The 22,411-nt window shown below is 54.3% G+C and overlaps 8 protein-coding genes across 8 annotated transcripts; 6 read left to right on the forward strand and 2 right to left on the reverse strand.

The window, feature by feature from the left end:
- Positions 1-60: 60 nt before the first annotated feature.
- On the reverse strand, positions 61-2,702 carry N7474_009125 (calpain-like protease PalBory; the record flags this gene model as incomplete). The annotated part of the gene is made up of 4 exons (XM_057200535.1): positions 61-1,917; positions 1,964-2,180; positions 2,230-2,594; positions 2,655-2,702. The coding sequence occupies 4 exons, from the start codon at positions 2,700-2,702 to the stop codon at positions 61-63; spliced, it is 2,487 nt and encodes an 828-aa protein (XP_057048522.1).
- A 515-nt stretch (positions 2,703-3,217) lies between these two features.
- On the forward strand, positions 3,218-4,332 carry N7474_009126 (putative peroxisomal carrier protein; the record flags this gene model as incomplete). Its single annotated transcript, XM_057200536.1, has 3 exons — positions 3,218-3,318; positions 3,370-3,914; positions 3,971-4,332. 3 exons carry the CDS (start codon positions 3,218-3,220, stop codon positions 4,330-4,332), a joined length of 1,008 nt encoding a protein of 335 aa, XP_057048523.1.
- Positions 4,333-4,530: 198 nt separating this feature from the next.
- N7474_009127 (thermonuclease family protein) lies at positions 4,531-5,632 on the forward strand (the record flags this gene model as incomplete). The annotated part of the gene is made up of 2 exons (XM_057200537.1): positions 4,531-5,109; positions 5,171-5,632. The coding sequence occupies 2 exons, from the start codon at positions 4,531-4,533 to the stop codon at positions 5,630-5,632; spliced, it is 1,041 nt and encodes a 346-aa protein (XP_057048524.1).
- Positions 5,633-5,818: 186 nt separating this feature from the next.
- On the reverse strand, positions 5,819-6,583 carry N7474_009128 (adenylate kinase ADK2; the record flags this gene model as incomplete). The annotated part of the gene is made up of 2 exons (XM_057200538.1): positions 5,819-6,357; positions 6,409-6,583. The coding sequence occupies 2 exons, from the start codon at positions 6,581-6,583 to the stop codon at positions 5,819-5,821; spliced, it is 714 nt and encodes a 237-aa protein (XP_057048525.1).
- A 420-nt stretch (positions 6,584-7,003) lies between these two features.
- N7474_009129 (DNA primase subunit PRI2) lies at positions 7,004-8,612 on the forward strand (the record flags this gene model as incomplete). The annotated part of the gene is made up of 3 exons (XM_057200539.1): positions 7,004-7,193; positions 7,241-7,791; positions 7,851-8,612. 3 exons carry the CDS (start codon positions 7,004-7,006, stop codon positions 8,610-8,612), a joined length of 1,503 nt encoding a protein of 500 aa, XP_057048526.1.
- A 676-nt stretch (positions 8,613-9,288) lies between these two features.
- Positions 9,289-11,928, forward strand: sec23 (GTPase-activating protein SEC23; the record flags this gene model as incomplete). The annotated part of the gene is made up of 7 exons (XM_057200540.1): positions 9,289-9,381; positions 9,450-9,580; positions 9,634-9,928; positions 9,981-10,454; positions 10,502-11,599; positions 11,653-11,846; positions 11,904-11,928. 7 exons carry the CDS (start codon positions 9,289-9,291, stop codon positions 11,926-11,928), a joined length of 2,310 nt encoding a protein of 769 aa, XP_057048527.1.
- Positions 11,929-12,199: 271 nt separating this feature from the next.
- Positions 12,200-12,939, forward strand: N7474_009131 (60S ribosomal protein uL11; the record flags this gene model as incomplete). Its single annotated transcript, XM_057200541.1, has 5 exons — positions 12,200-12,203; positions 12,264-12,297; positions 12,355-12,475; positions 12,548-12,872; positions 12,926-12,939. 5 exons carry the CDS (start codon positions 12,200-12,202, stop codon positions 12,937-12,939), a joined length of 498 nt encoding a protein of 165 aa, XP_057048528.1.
- Positions 12,940-15,947: 3,008 nt separating this feature from the next.
- N7474_009132 (uncharacterized protein) lies at positions 15,948-20,968 on the forward strand (the record flags this gene model as incomplete). Its single annotated transcript, XM_057200542.1, has 3 exons — positions 15,948-17,623; positions 17,675-20,285; positions 20,339-20,968. 3 exons carry the CDS (start codon positions 15,948-15,950, stop codon positions 20,966-20,968), a joined length of 4,917 nt encoding a protein of 1,638 aa, XP_057048529.1.
- Positions 20,969-22,411: the final 1,443 nt, after the last annotated feature.

Below are 22,411 nucleotides of genomic sequence, written 5' to 3' on the forward strand. Positions count from 1 at the left end.
GGAGAGAACGTGGGGACATTTACCACACTAAGTTAAGGCAGAAGTATAGAGCTACAACTACTATTGTTCCTCCACCACCCACTCCCCGATCTCAACTTTCTCTTCGGCCAATGCCTCAACTTCGAATTGATCCTCCACCTGTCCGCCAGGACTCCGCTCAATCACAATCCACACCTGAAAATGAGGTTGAAGATCAAAGTCCTCGATCCGAACCCCCGAGGCAGCATCGCTATGGCTTCCATCCTCCGATGTCGCTAAGATCTCCTTGTATGGCCCCTGGCCCAGTTCCACCGTCATCAGCACCGGAGACGGGGCAACCGCCCGCGCGCCGATCATGGATCGTTTGTTCCTGGCCACAAGCTTGAGCCGCGTGAGGCGTGACACCCGCAATGGCGCCAGCATGCGGTCCCGGCCGGCCGACAAGAATCCTACTTGCGATACCACAATGCGGCGGCCGGCAGACTCGGATGCCAGTGGTTGCACCACGCACGGGATCGTCGAGGAAATCCAGAGCGTGAAGCGGCCGAGTTGGTCGGGTGCGTACGTAGAGCAGACGAGGGTGTAGCTGCCCGGATCCAAGGCCTTGGTCTCGGCCAGTGCGCAGCCTCGGCGATAGTCGCCGCTGTCGGCAATGATGTCTCGACTGCGTACCCTGGCAATGCGCGTGCCGTTGGACCAAAAGAGCTTAACGTGCGTGGCCAGCTCGGCCTCGTGGGACTCGAGTAAGACCGAAAGATCGGTCCGCTCGGAAATCTGAACGCTGAATTGCGGGTTAGAATGATACCGCGCAGACTCGGCGTTACCGCCGGCAGTCTGTGGAGTCCAGTATCCATATGCCTTGTTCAAGCAGAGATATTTGTCCCTGGAAAAGGCCAGCGTCACCGGAGATGGAGAGAGTGCGGAGAGTGTGAAATTTTGGCTCAACGAAGGGAGCGACTGCTCGGAAACCACAACTGTATAGGTCGTCTTCGAAGGCATCTCCAGCCTCATGAGTGTGTTGGGCGAATCCACGTAGGGCCCCCGATGAAGTCCCCCATCGCTCAAGGAAACCCTTCTCCCGTCCGCCGTAAATATGTAGATGCTGATGAATTCTTGGTCTCTGATGCGGTGGTCCACGGTCTTGAAGTGTTTCCCGAGCAGAAGCCAGACTGTACCTCCCGACTCGCTGTGAATCGAGAATTGAGGGTTCTTAATGAAGCAGCCAGCAATTCCTCGCCCCTGGGACAGATCCCAGGTGAAGTGGATGTCCTCGCGGTATTTGAACAGGCCAGGGTTCCAATTCAGGTAAAGATTTTCAAAATTCTGCAGAACCTGCTCGCAATCCATCCAAAAGATCCCTGGTGACAGAGGCGAAAGTTCATCTTGTCTGAATACAGATTGGGTCTGCTCAGTTTCTTCGCCGGCCCATGGGTTCTTGAGAAGGAGCCGGCGACGTCCGTGGACTTCCTTCATGTCTAGTATGGCATAGTCGTGCTCACTCACCAATCCCAGCCCGTTTTGCTCCTGTTCGGTCAGCTTGCCCGTTCCAATGGTCAGGACCACGTCACCGACGTGGAAAGGTTTGTACAAGCGGCCCCAGATCTCATCGGAGGTAGTATCCTCGTGATGGAGGAAGACCTGCTCCGGGATCCACCCGGTCAGAACCCAGAGATCGGTTCCTGAGTTGCTTCCCGGAAAGTCGTAGCCCCCACGGACTTTGAGATATGCTTTCTCGACTAGTGCCGGCCATAGAAAGTTGTAGTGCTTTCGATCGATCACATGGAGTGACCGTGTGGTTTTCGAAGACGGTAGTCGGTCGTCAATGACCACTTTTCGAAACGATCCGTTGAAATAGAAACGGAAGATGTATTTCCCGGAAGATGATGTTTGGGGTTCTTCTTGCTCTCCTTCACAGGGGAACATTGCTGGCATCGCATGCTAGACTTGGTCAGCTTTATCTGCCAAAGAGGTTATATCATCGTACTTTTCCCAGACCGCGCTCTGAGCGCGAGGTGGCGGCGCAGAGACTTGCAACCACCGAGCAATCGGTCAATACATCCTGCACCAGGTCCGTGGCAGTTGACACGGACATGACGGGGTTATCAGCATCAGCCTCTCTTGAGAGCAGCAGCTCGCGCGGACGTTTCCAGCCCGCGAAGATAGCCCGTTGACATTCTGAAATATGAAGGTCCGGTGAATCTCTGCATCCAGTCAGTCCTACCATCTGTGACGGCATTTGCTCCGACCTACGTGAAAACCTGACTGTCCGGCAATAGCAATTCCTCCGGAGCTGGTGTATGCTGCCATGGCGGAAATTTAAATCCATTCAGCTTCGCTCCCTCGAGGATAATGATCTCTTCGCGAGTCGTGAGCTTGCGCTTGGAAGTAGGAGGTCGCAATCCCTTGCGAGACTCCCCCCACGCCGCCGACTGCCAGTCAGCAGCGCCCTTAATTTTCTCCGCCCTGGTGAGCAGGTCTTTGCATTTTGCATCGAGGGTCGTCTTTTCAGCGGCAGGCGCTAGACGCAACGCTTTCATGTAATGCTCGGCGGCATCGATCGCCGCCTCCAACGCCGCATTCCGCGAGGTGGCCGTGTCGACAGCGCCCTCGGCTTTCTGGGCGGGCGGTCAGTCATGGACATCAAGAGCAGGAAATAATCTGGGGAAATGATGTACTCTAGCCTGGGAGATGTGCGACTGCGTAGATCCATTGGGGCTAACCATGTTTGAGGTCTAGCCAAATCGTAATAATTGCCGAAAATGGGCCAGCCGAGCCGAACGACCCTAGACAATTCCGAGCTAGGAGGATAAATTCCGATGACTGAGAACCACCAATCAAGCTGGACTCTAGCAGGCTCAGCAGAGCCGGCAGAGGGACCGGACAAAGTCGGAGGACATTGACTTCCATGGTGTTGATGTTCATTCAGGGTAACTCAAGTACGGCGATACCGGGTCTGACATAAGCAGCCGAACGACCTCGGCTCGTGCTCGTGGTGGACTCGCCGAGGTGTTGGGTCTGTTCAATCAGTGATGCCCCCGGCGGTGCATCTCGGGCCTTTTCTCGTTCTTTCCCGTGTTGGTTGTGACGACTTGACCTGAACTGACCTGCTCTGCCCCTCTCTCCCAAGCATCTCTCTCTGGTGATTCTGTTGTTCCGGAGCTCCCATTGCGAGTTACAGCCCCGCTCGTTCGCCCTTTTCCCTTGGCCGCTGAGACAGCGAGCTGCTTTATAACTAACGATGGCTGGTCAATCAAAGCCTGCGCTCTCGCCATGGGGCAGTGCCGTGGCAGGCGCGACCGGTGCCGTCCTCGCCAATGCCATGGTCTACCCACTTGATCTGTAAGAGAAGCTCGTGGAGAGAAAGAATGAAGTCGGCTAACTCGATCCCAGCGTCAAGACGAAGCTGCAAGTACAGGTGAAGGAGGCCGCCGGAGCCGAAAAGTCGGAAGATGTCGAACACTATAAGTCGACCATGGACGCCATCGTCAAGATCGTGGAGAAGGAGGGCACCGCCGGGCTCTACTCTGGCATTGCCGGCGCGCTCATCGGGGTTGCGTCCACCAACTTCGCCTACTTCTACTGGTACAGCGTCGTGCGGACTCTCTATATGGCCTCCAACAAGGTCCCGAAGCCGCCGGGGACGATGATCGAGCTCAGTCTGGGTGCCGTGGCTGGTGCCGTGGCGCAGATCTTCACCATCCCCGTGGCAGTCATCACGACCCGGCAACAAACGCAGCCGAAGGGCGAGAGGAAGGGCTTGTTCGAGACGGGCCGCGAGGTTGTGGAGAGCGAGGACGGCTGGTCCGGCCTGTGGCGCGGTTTGAAGGCTAGCTTGATCCTGGTTGTGAACCCAGCCATCACTTATGGCGCATATCAGCGCCTGAAGGATGTCTTTTTCGCGGGCAGGACCAATCTCAAGCCGTGGGAAGCATTTAGTAAGTCGTGTTGATGAGGCTTCATATAAACTTGGGCACTAACGAATTGTGTCTAGTGCTTGGTGCCATGTCCAAGGCTCTCGCTACCATTGCAACCCAGCCTCTGATCGTCGCCAAAGTCGGTCTGCAGTCCCGCCCGCCGCCCGGTCGGCAGGGTAAGCCGTTCAAGACTTTCGGGGAAGTCATGCGGTATATCGTGAAGAACGAAGGTCTTCTGTCCCTGTTCAAGGGCATTGGGCCCCAAATCACCAAGGGTCTGTTGGTGCAGGGCCTGCTGATGATGACCAAAGAGAGAATGGAGCTCATGTTCGTCCTGCTCTTCGCCTATCTCCAGCGGATCAAGAAGGACAAGCTGCAGAAGGCCGTTGACAGTGCCGCCCAGAAGGCCAAGACGAGCATGCCGGCGACCTTGAAATAATTCTTTTTCACTCCGATTTCTTTTCTCTGTATGGCGTTTCCGTTTGGACGTTTGGACGTTTGGACAGTCTAGACCTTCCTCCAAAGGCTTGATGATAGAAACTTGTTTCGTTGAATATCATTATAGACTTGTATATACACGCTTTATCTTGCACGCACCGTTTGAATGTTGAATCAATTATTTCCGTAACAATATTCGATGCTACATAATTTCCCACGTACTGAGCCCTATACTGCTAATATCGTCCAGCCTCTGTTATGGTCGGTGATCGGCAAGACAGCCTCCGCCGAGATCACCAACTTCACCCCGACACAACTCGCCACCCGCAGCTCGCCTCGTCCGGCCTGCCACACCAATCGAAAAGACACAGGTGTCGTCATGCGATGGCCGCCATGGAGCACTCCGTCAAGCGATGACGAGCGCGACCCGAAGTCCTCCAACGTGTCGAGCTCGTCCGCGTCCATCCCCGCAACAACGAACACACAGCTCGACTGGGCCGCCTTTACCGAACCTCGGACTCTCCTCCCAACCCTCATTCTCACGAGCGGAATCTTACTTGCTGTTCGTTTCCACCGCCGCTATCTGCGTCGTTTCCCCGATGCGCCCAGCATCTCGCCGGCCTTCCTCCGTCGCCGCTCGGTCTTTGGGCCGGTGACCAGCGTCGGTGATGGGGATAATTTCCGGATATTCCATACGCCTGGTGGTCGACTCGCTGGATGGGGCTGGTTGCCGTGGAAGAAAGTGCCGAGTACGAAGAAAGAACTAAAGGATAAGACCGTACGTCTTCTCTGACACCACCTGCAAACTCATTCTGACGCTCTACTAACTCTATCCAAAGATTCACATCCGTCTAGCAGGTGTCGACGCCCCCGAGCTCGCTCATTTTGGCCGCCCTGAACAACCCTTCGCGCGTGACGCCCATGCTTGGCTCACCCAATACCTCTCTAACCGGCGCGTGCGCGCCCTCGTCTACCGGCAAGATCAATACCACCGTGTCGTCGCGAGTGTATTTGTGCGGCGCGCGTTCGACTTCCCACCGTTCCGTCGACGGGATGTCTCGTACGAGATGCTGAAGCGAGGGCTGGCGACCGTCTACGAAGCGAAAGTCGGATCGGAATTTGGCGGCGACGACATGGAGCAGCAGTATCGGCGTGCGGAATGGTGGGCCAAGGTCCGGGCCAAGGGGCTGTGGAAGGATTATCGCAAGATCGGGTCCGACTGGGAGAGTCCGCGGGATTACAAGATCCGCATGGGCATGGGGGATCCCTCGTCTGACTATAACGGGAAACCAAAGTCATAACAAATAATGCATATGAACGAGATGATATGATAGACAAGAGAATATGTACATTGCTATGCTAGGCTGGAGTGATTGAGCGCCGCGCGGGCGACTGCATTCTAAGCAACCGTCATGAACAACAGGGTATCAGACAAAAGACGTCTCACCAAAGTGAATATATATGAGTACAAGGATGGAGGGCAGGGTCTAGCAGAACCTTCGCTCAACCTCGGCAAACAACTGGGGCGAGATCTCGTCGCTGGAGTTACCCTCAACGCGCCAGAGACAGCCGCGCCGATCATAATGTTCCAACAGCGCCTTGCTCGTCTCCTCAAACTTGCGCAACCGCTGCTTCCACGTATCGATGGAGTCGTCCTCGCGCTGCGTCAAGGGCTCGCCCGTGACATCGTCTTTCCCGGGGACTTGGGGCGCATGGAAATCCGTATTATACACTCGGCCTGATGGCTCATGCACCCAGCGCGATGCGATGCGCGAGAGGATCACGGATGGTGGTGTGAGGAGGTGCACGACGAAGTTGACAGGGACGATGGTGTCGAGGCTGGATGCTTGCGCTGCGGTGCGCGGGAAGCCGTCGAGGATGAATGAGGCGGAGGGGGATAGTTTGGGAGATGAGGATGAAACTTCTGGGAGCCAGCCCTTGGTCTTCAATTCGGAGGCGATCAGGTTGAGGATCATGGCGTCTGGGACGAGGTTGCCGGACTGCATTGCGGCCTCGGCTTGAAGGCCTGTTGACGGCGTCAGAGAGAACCGTACACCGGAGTCGTCTCACAACCTACCGAGTGGTGTCTTTCGTCGCACATTCTCGCGCAACAAATCTCCCGAGCTAATTGAAGCGAGTTGGGGGAAGCGGGCGAGCAAGCGTTCGCTCTGGGTGCCTTTTCCGACCCCAGGAGCCCCGACGAGGATGATGCGCGCAGCTTTCTTGAGCTTTTGTGTTGTTGGGAGTGACATCCTGAGCGAAGATATACAGTGGATGGGAAGAAGGCGAGAGCTATCAGGCCATTCTTAAATGCTGAGAGCGTTGGGGATCAGCAATTCCTTCTTGCGATTTTGTGGGGTTTGGCGTTCCAACTGTCTCGGGCGGCCGGTGAGCGGAGAACGGGGTGGGATCGTCCGATGGAATGAACAACAGTAATAGAGAGACGGCCACAAGCAATAAGTATTATATGGACTGCCGAAGTTGATAGTTGCACATGCAATCACGAATCATTATCATTTACTCCCTGTACTTAACTCCTCTTCCTTGTCCCGAGGCACCGAATCACGTGATCTTGCGCGTCCTTGGTTGGCGCGTCGCGTGTCTCGACCAGAAAGAACCTCGCCCAGACGAACTCCAACGCATACATACTGTGGAACCGCCAGCCGAACACCATGATCCGGCAAGACGCACATCGAATTGACCCCAAGCGCAGGGCGGTCATCGACCATAAAAAACGCCAGTTTGCCGCACCGGCCTACAAGCAGCAAGACTACCCATTCCGGCTGAACCTCTACGAGACGCCGCCAACAGCGGAGATCACCCTCGAGCAGTTTGAGCAATGGGCCATTGACAGACTGAAAAGTATGCACCATGCAAACTGCTATCACTCTCGACTAACGTGGAGACAGTCCTGGCCGAGATCGAAGCATGCTCCTATCGAAACAAGACCCCCGCCGAGACGGCCGCGCACATCACGCCGCTGCTGCAGAAATTCCTCCCTCTCTCCTCCAACACGTCCTCCCCCAACGGTGCTGCGGACCAACGTTTGAAGAATGAACGCCAAAAGGATCACTACTCCCACTTCATTCTCCGCTTGGCTTTTTCGGCCACGGAGGACCTGCGCCGGCGGTTTGCACGCGCGGAGACGATGCTGTTCCGGTTTCGCTTCCAGCAGGATGATTCCAAAGAGAGACGCGCGTTCATTGATAGTCTCAGTCTCGAATGGGAACCTGTTAGTGAGGAAGAGAAGAATGAAGTCGCGGAGAGTCTGGTGGGCGCTACGCCTGGGCTTCGTCGGGTGGATGAGGAAACTTGGTATAAAGTCGACTGGGAGAAGGTGCCTGAGCTGGTTGAGCGGCGGACTGTCTTTCTGAAGAAGGGCAAGGCGTATGTTCCTGGCCGGGAACAATTGAGCATGATCATTGCCGAGTTCACGGCGCGCTTGGAACGAGCACTAGAGGTATGGCTGCTCACCATATTACTCTGATATTTCACGGGTGTTGACTGACGATAAAACAGCTTACGAGCCGAGCCCTGCCGCGTCTGGATGAGGACGACCGCCTGACTCCCATCTTAAATCACCTCTCCAAGAACTTTGGCAGCGCCGAGTCCGTGTACTCGGAAGGCGAAGGTTACGTGGACGGCGCACCCATTACGGCCGCCTCCATTGACCAGCTCTCGCAGCACTTCCCGCTGTGCATGCGCAGCTTACACACCAATTTGCGGAAGAACAACCATCTGAAGCACTTTGGGCGACTGCAATACACACTGTTTTTGAAGGGCATCGGCCTCTCCTTAGAGGAATGTATCCTCTTCTGGCGCCAGTCGTTCAAGGGGTTTACCGATGACGAATTCAATTCTCGTTACAAGTACAATATCCGCCACGCCTACGGAGACGTCGGGGGAGACGTCAACCGGCGCGGCCGGGGCTACCCGCCCTACTCATGCCAGAAGATCCTCGGCGATTCCAACCCGGGTGTTGGGCAGAGCCACGGGTGTCCGTATCGTCATTACTCTGTGGATAACCTCGTGGGACTGCTCCAGTCCACCGGCGTTCACGACAAAGAGGTGCTGCGGGGTGTGCGCGAAGATGTGGGCAAGACACGCTATCACATTGCTTGTAACCGAGTGTTCGAGTGGGCACACAAGAACGAGATCAAGAAGGTCAAGGAAGACGGGACCTGGAGCGCGGCGGATCTGGATACCATTGTCCACCCCAACACCTATTTCAAGCGCAGCTATCTTCTCAAGCAGCTGGCCAAGGCCCCGCGGGACGCGTGAGGGTCTCTCTGGACAATCATGATGTTATGTGTCTTGTATCTTTTGTGTGGAAGGGACTTTTCGGGCGTTGGAGGCGCAGGGATTGGTAGATTTCAACTCAATGAACGAATGGGATGCAAATATATACATAAAGATTCTGTCTTAGCGAGAGACGTGTGACCACAGCTGATTCCCAGCAAATCCGAAAGGATCGGAACGACCTTTCAAAGCCAGGTGCCCAGCAACGGGTCAAGTCAATCTGCGCTCGACGCGAAAACAACTTTGGTCATAGCAGGACTAAAAGTTGTCGACAGTAATGTGATTATTGTTGGAGTCGGCGGTGTTGGAAGAAAATCGAAAGGGAAAGCGAAAGGTGCCGAGATTTCATTGTTTGGGTAGGGCGGACGGGAGCGACCAGGTGTGCTGCAACCTGGCCTTAATCACCCCCGGCTGGGCACACAACAGTCGGTCAGTCCCTCACTACTACTGCTCCAACGTCCCTAACGTCGTCGTCGGGGGTCCCGCTCTCTTTGCTTTTTGTTTGGGTCTGGGTTGTCCTGTTGTCTAGTTCACTTCCCCTTACACCCAATCCCCTCCCTCTCCGGTCTTCCCAACCAACCCACCCCAGCTCCCTCTCCCCTCTCCCCCTCCCCTTGGTCACCACCGCCCCCCGAGACCGTGCACACCCACCGACAAGATGGATTACGAGGCGATGAAAGATCAATGGAGCGATGTCGAGGATCGCGATGGCATCAGGCTTAGCTGGAACACCTTCCCGAGCTCTCGCATGGTTCGTAGGATCCGTTGGCTTCCTCCCTTAGCCCCCCATCGCGTCAGCTACTAACAGCCTCACGATAGGAAGCATCCCGCCTTGTCGTCCCCATTGCTGCCATCTATACGCCACTGAAGGAGAAGCCCGATACCCCATTGCTACAATACGAGCCTGTGACCTGTAAACAGCCCTGCCGAGCTGTCCTCAACCCATATGCGTATGTTGTACTAGCCTCGGTTTTGGCATAAAGGAAAACTGACACAAGGCCAGCACGGTGGATGTTCGCGCGCGGATCTGGATCTGTCCCTTCTGTCTGATGCGCAACCCTCTTCCCCCGCACTACAAGGACATCACGGAGAACACAATACCCCCGGAGCTTCACCCCTCGAGCACGACAATCGAATACCAATTGGCACGCCCGGCCCCGGCTCCACCTATCTTTGTCTATGTTGTCGATACCTGTCAGGAGGAGGACAGCCTCCAGGCCGTCAAGGATTCCTTGGTGATGAGCCTGTCCCTTCTGCCGCCGAATGCGCTGGTGGGCCTGATCACCTTCGGCACAACAGTAGGAATGACCACATCCCGGAAAGTAGCATGCAGCTGACATCAATTTCAAGACCCAAGTTCACGAGCTCGGCTATACCGAGTGTGCCAAGTCGTACGTGTTCCGAGGCAACAAGGACTATGCCGCCAAGCAGGTGCAGGAGATGCTCGGCCTTGCTCAGGCCCTGCGCCCCGGTGTCCCCCAGCAACAACCCGCTCGCCCTCCTCTTGGTCCGGCTGCACGCTTCCTTCTGCCGGTTCAGCAGGCCGAGTTCCAGATCACCAACGTCCTCGAACAGCTGCAGCGTGATCCCTGGCCTGTAGCCAACGACAAGCGTCCCCTGCGCTGCACGGGTGTTGCGCTGAGCGTTGCTATTGGTTTGCTGGAGACGTCTTTCCAGAATGCCGGTGGTCGCATCATGGCCTTCACCAGTGGAGCAGCCACCGAAGGGCCCGGCAACGTTGTTTCGCCGGAGCTCAAGGAACCGATCCGTTCGCACCACGACATCGATCGTGATAATATCAAGTACTACAAGAAGGCTGTCAAGGTTGGTTGTAAATCTGCTCTTGGTAAATCCTCTGCTAATAGGTTCAGTTCTACGACAATCTCGCCAAGCGGGCTGCGAATAATGGCCATGTCGTCGACATCTTCGCTGGATGTCTGGATCAAGTCGGCATGCTGGAAATGAAGAATCTGTCCAACTACACTGGCGGCCACATGCTTTTGACGGATAGCTTCACATCATCGCAGTTCAAGCAATCCTTTGTCCGCGTGTTTGACAAGGATGACAATGATAATCTGCTGATGGGCTTCAATGCCTCTCTCGAAGTCCTGACCACCAAGGAGCTCAAGGTCACTGGGCTCATCGGTCATGCCATCTCGCTAAACAAGAAGTCGAGCTCTGTTGGCGAGACGGAGTGCGGTATTGGCAACACCTGTGCATGGAAGATGTGTGGTATCGACCCGTCGTCCAGCTACGGTATTTACTTTGAGATTGCCAACCAAGGCGGCCCTGCCGCCGTGCAGCCTGGTCCGCAAAAGGGCATGATGCAGTTCTTGACATACTACCAGCACTCATCTGGGCATTACCACCTGCGTGTGACTACCACGGCTCGACCCTTAAGCGGACCTGCGGGCGACCCGACTTTGGCCCAGTCGTTCGACCAAGAAGCGGCTGCCGTACTCATGGCACGTATTGCTGTTTTCAAGGCCGAGGTGGACGATGGCCCCGATGTGCTTCGATGGGTGGACCGGATGTTGATCAGGCTCTGTTCGCGGTTTGCCGACTACCGGAAAGACGACCCTACCTCGTTCCGACTGGAGAAGAATTTCACCCTCTATCCCCAGTTCATGTTCCATCTCCGCCGCAGCCAGTTCCTGCAGGTGTTCAACAACTCGCCCGATGAGACCGCGTTCTACAGGCACGTCCTGAACCACGAGGATGCCGGCGACTCGCTGGTCATGATCCAGCCAACTCTGGACTCGTACTCGCTGGAGCAGGAGGGCAGCCAGCCAGTGCTCTTGGATTCTGCCTCCATTCAGCCCACGCACATCCTTCTCCTTGACACTTTCTTCCACATCCTCATCTTCCACGGCGAGACCATTGCCGAATGGCGAAAAGCCGGCTACCAAGACCAGGAGGGTTACGAGAATCTCAAGGCGCTTCTTGAGCAGCCCAAGGAGGATGCAAGGGTTTGTGCCACCTTTCCTGTTGATGATTTCCCTTTAAACTGACGTTCTTCTAGGAACTCATTGCCGATCGGTTCCCGCTGCCCCGGTTCATTGTCTGTGACGCGGGCGGCTCCCAGGCCCGTTTCCTGCTGTCCAAGCTGAATCCTTCAACCACCCACGCCACTGGCGGCTACGGTGGCGGTGTGTCCTCGCAGACCATCTTCACGGATGACGTCTCGCTGCAGACGTTCATGGATCACCTGATGAAGTAAGTGATCCTCCGCTGTTCTACTATCATTCCGTTCTGACTTATAACTCCTTTCAGGCTTGCCGTTTCCGGAACTAGTTAGGAGGGGTTATTTGAGAGAGAGCAAGGTCTTGTGTATCTTTAGCGGTGATTTCTAAACTCTTCGTTTGGCTATAGTCGTAGATTGAAATGGCATACAGTATCACTGGTCTGAACAAGTCACGTGACAGGGTTGGCCCTAGATGGAGTGCACGGACCACTCGCTTACTGTTGGTGCGGCTACTTGCCCCATTATTCTGCCGCTCCCTTTTCTTTCTCTCCAACCACACTCCCTTCGACAACCTAAGGAAGATCGACTACCTTTCGCACTCGCCATGCGTGAGTATCATCTCCTTGGTTACCTGCAATATGGCGACTAACATCTCATTTCTCCGTCAGCTCCCAAGCTCGACCCCAATGAGGTGAAGATCATGTAAGTGCAAATTTCTTCGGTCCTCCAAAATTTTCAAAGCTGACTCTTTATGTCTAGCCACCTGCGTGTGACTGGTGGTGAGGTCGGAGCCCAGTCCGCTCTGGCTCCCAAGATCGGTCCCCTGGGTCTGTCTCCCAAGAAGATTGGTGAAGACATTGCCAAGAACACTGGCGACTGGGTGCGTCGACCACAAAACTCTCCAATTGCACTATAGAAGCAACATCTAACAGCGCTTTGTTGGGGGATATAGAAGGGCCTCCGTGTCACGGTCAAGCTCACCATCCAGAACCGTCAGGCCGCCGTCTCGGTTGTGCCCTCCGCCTCTTCCCTGGTCATCAAGGCTCTTAAGGAGCCTCCCCGTGACCGCAAGAAGGAGAAGAACATCAAGCACTCCAAGTCCATCCCTCTGGACGACGTCATCGAGATCGCCCGCACCATGCGCGAGCGCTCGATGGCCAAGGAGCTCCGCGGCACTGTCCTCGAGATCCTGGGTACTGCCTTCTCTGTCGGCTGCCAGGTCGACGGCCGCAGCCCCAAGGATGTCAGCGACGATGTCAAGGCCGGCGAGATTGACAGTAAGTTTTTCGGTGAGGTGACTTGTCTGGATCGTACTAACTTGTCTCTGCAGTCCCTGAGGAGTAAATGATCCTCTTGAATGAAGGATGAGGTGGCTGTCTGCTTTGTAACGGCGGTGCATTTGTGCATTTCTGCTTCTTTGCGGTGCTAGTTGCAGAGAATACGAACCCTCGAAAAAAAATATGTTCATGACTCATGACCCTGATACCTTTGATCTCTCTGCGGGTATTCGAACGGATACATACCAATGGATCTACTCGCATCTTCTCTCTTCCGTTTCCCCATTATTTCATCAATTCCCTTTCATGCCTGGATCTCAATCCTCTCGCATCCATTCTATGGCGACGAGGATGGTAGATGGCACTTCCCAAAACAAAACCTTTGCAACACTCTGGCCCATACCGTTCTCTCCCTGCGGGGTTTGATCTATCTTTACATCGTGGTATCGGCTTATTTTAAGCAAAGGAGAGCAACACTTTCGTCCCATTACTCATCGCGGTATTCCTTGGAGGCTTCTGTCTCCGTGGTTGCAGCGATCCATCATACGGGTCTACATCTCCTAAACTCTTGTAGAATTCGTCTGCAATGCGTGCATGCATGCACTGTGACACTGTAAGAAGTAGATGCTAATATCTACGTGTGGCTGTTTAATGCACAATAAGTCTTTTTTTATTTTGCCGAGTCGTCGCTCTGGAACCGAGTGCTTAGTCTGTTCATGAAATCGTAACTCAATGCAAAGGTATGTCAATGCATATGGTGCAGTAGGCGAGCAGATATCCATGATATGACCCACGGGGTGGAGAATGTTAAGGAGATATATTTCGAGGAGTTGTATACAAGGATGCGTATATGTGTACGACAATATAAAAGCTTCAATGAAAGCATAACCGTAACGGGCATCAACCCAGGGCCAACAGGAACGACCCGTTTCGAAGATGCCTGATAGTCAATAGTCAATAGTACATAAGATCTTCTTGTTCCTGATTTTTGAGGAGAGTGAAGAGTTGAAAAGGACTTGATAATTAAGCTTTGATAGCCTATATGTTCAACAACAGTAAATGCAGACACCCCGAAGCTGAATGGCAACTATCACCTCGACCCCTTTCAACCAGTATAAATTCAGAGCTTGGGAAAGTCCTTGGCGCCATACTACATAGCGCGGGATCCTAAATTCGCACGTCGCGGGCTAAAGGAATGAATATGTAGACTGATTTAGGGAGGGCACGTAACTGAACTATAAATACAACAGCTCGTGAGTTCCATTCGGCCATGACATATTCGATGGGATGGAAAAGAGCTCGTGCCACCGCATCTTTTAGTGCTGCACTACGGAAGGTGTTCAATTAGGAAGCCCAAAATAGCTCCCATCTATGTGGGAGGGGAGGTAAAAGAGGGTGAGCGAGGACGAAGCTTGCAGCGGCTGAATCTCGAGTAAGCACTAGGGATCAGGCACCACGCCTGGCCAACGGGAGATAGAGGTAATAGTAGACGTCTCTGGCCATGTACATGTGAGGGGCTAAGAATGAGTGAGAGGCTTAAACCTGCATCAAAAGGGGCCATTTCTGGCGTCCAACCAACCCACTGTCTCATTATTGATATGTAGCGCATCTTTCTATTTAGTTGAGTTCCTCCGTCGTACCTAGTAGCGATACAACTGGGTGAACATCTTCCTCCTTCCATAGCAAGCAGAGTCCCAGGAGTTCTCTGCCCTTTCTATCGTATCGTGTGCCTCTACACAGTCTTCCGGTTCACTTACTCTTCCCAAGCTCCGCACTGAAACCACCCAACGGCCCAAGGGTGACACCCACCATGCAAACAGCCTGTTCCAAACGTGTCCCTACGAGTCAGCGTTCAGGGATCTCACCAAGCCTACCCCGTATACTACCGCCAGTCCGTTAACTAGTGCGGCAAATGCGTTGGTCGCAGGAGCAGTACTCCACACACACGACGATCCCCGGTGGGGACAGTCTGGGACAGCTTGGCTAGCTAACTGGGGCCCAGTCGGCGAATAATTTGGCTACCATATACGGAGGGCTCTGTACTATGGACTGTTTGTCTCAGCACCTCCGTTGAGTACATAGCCTGTACGACCCGGCCAAGCACGCTGTGCAAATCACGCAAGCACACCCATGGTGGGGAGTGCCGATCGCTCTGGGGGATCCGTTGGAAGATTCGATTAGTATAACCCAGTGCGACCGCATGCTGCCCTAAGCCAGGCAACATTTTTTCGGTGAGCGCAGGGGGGGAAGAGGGACGATCAGGGATCAGATGAGCCCTTTCCCTGTCAGTGATCAGGGCTGTGGCTGCAGGATGGCAGGGCGCGTATGGACCGGTGGATGGTCTCGGGTCTCTGCGCTTGAGGGATTGCGGTGTGGCGCCTCAGATAGGTGATAGTAGGGATCCACCGCGAACGGGCTCGACTCGATCGTCACGGCGGGGCGTCAGCGATCCATGATTAGTCCACTGGCTGGAGGGGAGAGTTCAGCCGTTGGATCGAGTGGGTCGGTGGAGTAGGAGAGAGAGAAAGAGAGAATGAAAACGACGAGAGGGAGATGGCAGAGAAGAAAGGAAGGGAAAGAACGAGCGAGTGACTGCTGTCGAGTCAGCTGAGGCCACGAACTACTCTGTTCCCTTCTCCCCATCTCCCCAAGTCTCCCTTTCACGGTTGATCGGCGTCTATTTATTCCTCCCTCGCACACGAGTCCTGCCAAGACCCGTTCTGCGATTGGCCGCCCCAGCATCTTCGTCCTGTTTAACTAAGCCCTTCCCTTTTCTTCCTCCCCTTGCTTGTCCTGGTCCCGATCGTGATTATCAACATCGCCTGTCTGTCCTTTGTCGACCATTATTGTTTCTTCTTCTTCTTGCCGATGCCAGTGTAAATCATACCTGGTTTGCTGGCCCGCAGACTCATGATGAGGTGTCGGAAACGCTACAAGGAGGATGCTTGTTGATTGTCTCGACCGAGTTCCACTGATCCTGTGTTGATTCTCGAATTCGCTCGGTGCCCCCTTGTCGCTGGTCGGCCTCGAGGCATCCCGTTGCTGTTAGTTGGTGGTGGAGGACAACACGCGAAGATGTTTCCGACCGTCACACCTTTTCCCCCGGTTCAGCCGCACCATCGCATCCCCGATGCCCTCAACTACGACTCGCACGATCATTTTGCATCCATGACTCGCAGTGACCCCTCCAAACCCTTTTATAATCCCATATCATGGACACACCAGCAGCTCCCGCACCCGGTCCAACGCCCCAACCCCCGCGATGCGGCCGGCACAACCTCGAATCCCAACGCGGTCGGGGAGCATACCCTGAGGAGGAAAACCCCCAACGGCACGCTGTCGGCTGGCTACGATGGCACCCCTGGTGACAGCACCATTCAGCCACCGGCAACGAAGCACATTTTGGTCTCGCCATTGGAATCCGGCCAGTTTCTCTCACCCCAGGCGGCGATGCAGACGGACGGCTGGCTACAACCCACATTGGATCAATCCGCGACCCCCAAGCATTTGAATTTCCCACCCATCTTCAAGAACGATGCCGCCGGCGGCAGTGCTCTTCCCGCCGGGGAAGTGATTCAAGATCTGAACGGAGCCAGCTGGGTCCGCCCTGTCAACTACGCCCCTGGCATCGACTCGGTTCTCCACCAGTCCCTTCCCCTCCAGCCATCCCAGCGTTTTCTATTGCATAATGGCGCCTATATCCCGACCGTGTTACCCGCGACTTTGCAACCTTGCGTTGGACCGACAGCGTCCGCTGGCACCGGGCCGTTTGGTCCGTATTGGCCGGACGGTGTCTATATACCCTACCGTCCCGCTGCCTTTCGCGATTCACGATTCGACTCGCCAACCCCTTTTGCGAAGCAATTCGATGCGGCCGGCCAGCCCTTCTACGGCCCAAGTCAGACTGGGTTCAATTCCGTTCCAATCCCGCTGGCCAGTCGTCCTGACTCGGCATTTCCATGGGCTCCATCTACCCCCGGAATGCCTGCCTTCCCTCCCCGACACTCCGAACAACTTCCTTACCATGCGCGCGCGAACCGAAGTATATCCACGCTACCACCACTAAATACCGACCCTATCACCTGGTCCGGCCGCCCATCGGGGAACAATTTCCAAAACCCCGGGCCAGCCGTGGCAGCGAGTGTGGAATTCAAAGAGAAGGTGTTGTCTTGGGCACATGGAGTCTATGTTGATCTTCTTGCCACCATCCACCAGGCTCGCCGCAACAGCATCTCTAATGGAGGCGCTGATGGCCAGAACCATCGATTCTTGAAACCCAGCATATACCCCAAGCCTCCGCGCCAACCGGGTCTCGATTTCTCCTCACAAACCTCCGCGCCCGAGATCCATCGTCATAATAGCTACCCATCAAGTCAGTATGATTTGCACACACAGAAGCTGAATCTTTTGAGGCAAAACAACTCCTCCCACTCCACTCCTCTTTCCCAAGGAGACCGCAACAGCCGACGCCCCTCATTGAGTCAATTCCAACACCACCACAGGGGGTCTGACCTAACTAATGGGCGATTCTCGGGGACTCCGTCAACCTCGCGTTTCTCTGGTTCGTTGTTCAATGAGGGATCCCCAGTCACTAATGCCATGTCTGCACTGGAGATGCTCTCCAACCTGTGTTCCGAAAGTCGCTGGGAATGGATCGATGGAATGCTTCTTGCGGGTTGTCTGGCTTATGGACTAGGCGATTACCACAAGGCGATGAGGTGGTACTCCAGGATTCTCGCGCGCGATTCATCGTGAGTAGACTTTTTTTCTAACGGATTTACTTGATATTGACGGAACGTTAGGCACGTGGAAGGTATATCTAACCTAGCCGCAACTCTCTTGGCTCTTGATCGCCGAGAGGAGGCTCTCCAGCACTGGCTGCGTGCCGTGAAACTACGTCCCAGTTTCTTTGAAGCTGTCGAGCACCTGATCGGCCTGTTGTGCACCAGTCACCGTGGCAAAGAGGCCGTCAACATCATTGACTTTGTCCAAAGCTCTCTCCGCTATCCTAAGGACGGTGACTGCTTCAAGACGGATGAGCATGCCAGTGAAACCGAAAGTGATGCAGATAGTAGCGTGTCCGATGTGGGCATGTTCGATAAGGCATCGTTTGATTATGATGATGACATGGGCCGTGCCCAGAGTTGGAATCTTGGCTCGCCGGATACCGCCAAGCCCGTGGGGTTTGCGTCCAGCGGCTATGAAATTCCGGGTTCGGACAATGGCAGGATGTTGGCTTTGGTTCATGCCAAAGGAAACATGCTTTATGCTCTTGGTGACAATGCTGGGGCGGCATCTGCATTTGAGGATGCTGTCCTCATTGCCGCTGGGAGAAGACGGCATGGCATCCAAAGCCTCATTAAGCAGATTTTCGCCGCTTTCTCCCAGGGATCGAGCAACAGCTACTCTGCATCGATGCCTGACTCGAAGGAAAGTATTCTTCTTTACCCCGACCGGGCCTTACAGACCTCCAAGCTTGTCTTCCAGAGCGGGGGGATGCCACCAGGTCTCAAGTACGTCGCCGAGGGTCTCGCAAGGAACGCAGCGGTTTCGACCACTAGCAACTCTCTCCTGTCCTTGGCAAAGATTTACCAAGATGGCATGTCCAACATCTCGTCATCAAGCTCCCCGCGATCAACCCCCGGTGTGCGTGATATCCTTGCTCTTTACTACCTTTCTCTCTCCCTCCAACCAAGTCCATCTACGGCGAACAACGTGGGGATCTTGTTGGCTGGAATCCAAAACAATCCGCCGGCGAGAGGGCTGGTGCGTCCCAATGGAGAGAGCCAACACCCCGAAATCCCGGGCGTTGTGCCCGGCAGCGGGATCTCCCTTGCGCTGGCCTACTATAACTACGGGTTGCATCTTGATTCTCGGCACGCACATCTCTACACCAATCTCGGAAGCCTGCTCAAAGATATCGGGCAGCTCCAAGCTGCCATCAAGATGTATGAGCAAGCGGTCCAGTGTGACGGCAAATTCGATATCGCATTGGCCAATTTGGCGAATGCGGTCAAGGACGCTGGCCGGGTGAATGACTCCATCTCTTATTACAAGCGTGCCGTCAAGGTGAATCCAGAGTTTGCTGAAGCTGTGTGTGGACTGGCGAATGCCTTGAACTCCGTCTGCAACTGGGTCGGCCGCGGTGGAATTGTCAATGGCCATGGCTTCCGCGATCGATGGCATGTAGATGAAAAGGGTATGCTCCGGGATGCCCAGAGCAATGACACGGGTGCTGGCTGGATCAAACGGGTCGTCGACATTGTCGATCGACAGCTCAGAGAAGGCGAATACTGGGGTCGTGGAATCTTGACCGCCAGCACTGCGGAGCAGCTCGTTGCGCAGTTATCGCCGGCTCTGGACTCCAGCCATTTTGCGTCTAGTCAGAAGACGTCTCTGGTCAAGGCCCTCCAGTCGTGGGCTGGGCGCAAATGGGAAGGTTCCCGCATTGTCCGCCTCGTCGAGCGTGCCACCCGGTTCATCACCTGGCAGTGGTATCAGGATCGCTATGTGTACGGCAAAGATTATCCTGTTTCCAAATACCGCCGTCCGCAGCTCCCGGCTGGGCTGAGCGCACCCAACGCGCCAACGGTCCTGCCTTTCCACACCTTCACCTGTCCTCTGTCTGCCAAGCAAATCCGTCAAATCTCTCAGCGGAATGGTCTGCGTATCTCATGCTCAACCCTTCGGCTGCCCTGGCTCCCAAGCACGGTTTACCGCCCGCCGTCTCCGCCGAATCCATATCTTCGGGTGGGTTATGTGTCGTCTGACTTCAATAATCATCCTCTGGCGCATCTGATGCAGTCGGTCTTTGGTTTGCATAATCCGTCTCGCGTCAAGGCGTACTGCTATGCTACTACTGCGAGCGACAAGTCGGCTCATCGCCAGCAGATCGAGAAAGAAGCACCGGTCTTCCATGACACCAGCGGGTGGTCAGTCGACCGTCTTGTACAACAGATCGTCGACGATGGAATTCATATTCTGATCAATCTGAATGGCTACACCCGCGGAGCTCGCAATGAAGTCTTTGCAGCTCGCCCTGCGCCGATTCACATGTCATTCATGGGTTTTGCAGGGACGCTCGGTGCTGAGTGGTGCGATTACATTCTCGCCGACCAAATTTCCATTCCAACAGATACTTTGAGTCCCGGCCGGCGTACGGCGCGGATCGAGGATCGTATGCTTGTGGACGATCATGGCGAGGATCTTGAGAACTGGGTCTACGGTGAGAAGATTGTCTTCACACGCGATACTTTCTTCTGCTGCGACCACCGACAGAGCGCGCCGGACGCGTCCGAGAAGCATGTTTCGTGGGATGAGGAGCAAATCCGGCGTTGGCGGATGCGCAAAGAGTTGTTTCCCAAACTTAGCGATGACACCATCATCCTTGGGAACTTCAATCAGTTGTACAAGGTGAGTTTTTGTGTTCCGTGTACATTGTTAGCCTGAACTAACTTGCATATCAGATTGAACCCACGACGTTCCGCTCGTGGCTGCGCATTTTGGCGCGTATTCCCAACGCAGTTCTTTGGTTGCTACGGTTTCCAGACCTGGGGGAGCAGAACTTGCGAGATATCGCAGTGGCTTGGGCCGGCGAAAAGACGGCTTCCCGGATTATCTTTACGGATGTCGCCCCAAAGAACACGCATATCGCCCGAGCGAAGATCTTGGATTTATTTTTGGATACTCCTGAATGCAATGCGCATACGACAGCAACCGACGTCCTCTGGAGCGGAACGCCGCTGCTCACACTGCCACGGTACAAGTACAAGATGTGCTCGCGCATGGCGAGCAGTATCTTAAGCAGTGCTCTCCCCGGCACCGAGGCCGGCCATCAGGCTCGCGAGGAGCTGATCGCCAGCTCGGACGAGGATTATGAGAGCAAAGCCATCCGGCTGTGTCTGGACCTGCAGTACGTACCCGCCGGTGAGGGCCGCGCAACAGGCCGTCTCACCGAGATCCGCAAGATGCTGTTCCAGGAACGGTACCGCAACAAGCTCTTCGACACGGCGCGCTGGGTCCGTGATTTGGAAGATGCCTACGAGCGTGTTTGGGCGCAATGGGTGAATGGCGAAGAAGGCGATATCTGGTTATGATATGCACAGCGAATTATACCCCTTGAGCGTTTTGTTTTTCCTTTCTTGATATTTGGGTTGGAATCTATTTGCATTTGGGCCTCTTGGTTTTGCCTTTCATGTCATCTATCCCAGGATAGCTGGGAATTTGCAACCATGTATTACGTACATTGGGAATGTGCAGGAGTTGTTCTTCTGAATAGATGCCGCCACAGCAGGAGGTTATATTTGGTAGATGCGTGGCTGGCTTTTGCATTATTTGCTGCCATATTTACATTGGACCAAACAGCATTGATCACCGAAGGCTGGGAGGATCTATAGCATCATGGATTATTGAGCAGTGTCATTCACATCACCATCCAAAGGCTTTCTCAAGTATTTTTTTAGGTACCTTCCTGTATAGGCAATCGTTGCGTTTCCTCGGCCTCTCTTCGAGGATCCAACGGCCCCGTCCATTACAGCCCCAGGAGCATCCACAATCCATTGCCGAGTGTTCCGTTCAGCCCTAGGAACCTACGTAGCCACAGAAGGAAAACCAAAACATTCAAAGGCGAAGTCTGTATTCAACCAGATCTCGTTGAACCACGGGTCGACCGTGGGGGAGACGGCACGGTGATACGTCTCCATGCCCAAGATCGGGAGAGCCGAGCGGCTTGATCTACTCCATTTTTTTTATGCATTTCCCTAATCGGGATTATTCTACCGGTCCCGTTCTTGACATCTGGGTTTTTTCCGTTCTTTTTCCGCTCTCGTTCTCGTTTCTCCTGTATACAATTTCAAACCTCAGGCATCAACCCAACAGGCTGGAACTAGTGCGAGCTAGCGTCACACCGAGGTTGCCCGAGCGCCAATAGTGTTGAGTATTCGATACGGGCGAATACTTACACAGGAAATACTAACACATTCACTATGTAGGGCAGATGTAGCAATTCATTAGTAGGTAGTAAATCGTCAACTAATCTACAACGAAAAAAAAACGGAACCATGATCATAATTGTACACTTTCATTATTGTACCTGAGGAATTGAATAACTATCCACCGTGTACTTACGACAGGATACTGTATAACCGTGTACTATACCCACGCCGATCCCCCCGTTCGATCGATCCCGATCATTGCATCGATCGTCATGGCATACGTAGGCCTCAAGGCTACCGTGTCAGGCAACGCGCCGATCGGACCGGATCCAGCGCTCTGGGCCAACGGTGAGATCTCAGGAACAGAACATTATGTCGGTAGCAGTCAGTACTAAGTCACCTGAAAGTGATCGGTGTATATTCGCTGTGTTTCACACTACTACTATGGGAACTAGGCAAGTAATGTCTGAAGGAATCGACGGATAGAATATGGTAGTATCTCGGATAAAGTATATCCTGAAGGAATCACGAAAGCCTGGATAATCCACCCATCCATATTACGGCACTGGTCGACGCACATCGGCAAAGCATCTCATCGAGTGCTTT

The sequence above is a fragment of the Penicillium riverlandense genome, assembly GCF_028828495.1.
Source record: "Penicillium riverlandense strain IBT 135883 chromosome Unknown utg000008l_segment0_segment0, whole genome shotgun sequence".
Classification (NCBI taxonomy): Eukaryota; Fungi; Ascomycota; class Eurotiomycetes; order Eurotiales; family Aspergillaceae; genus Penicillium; species Penicillium riverlandense.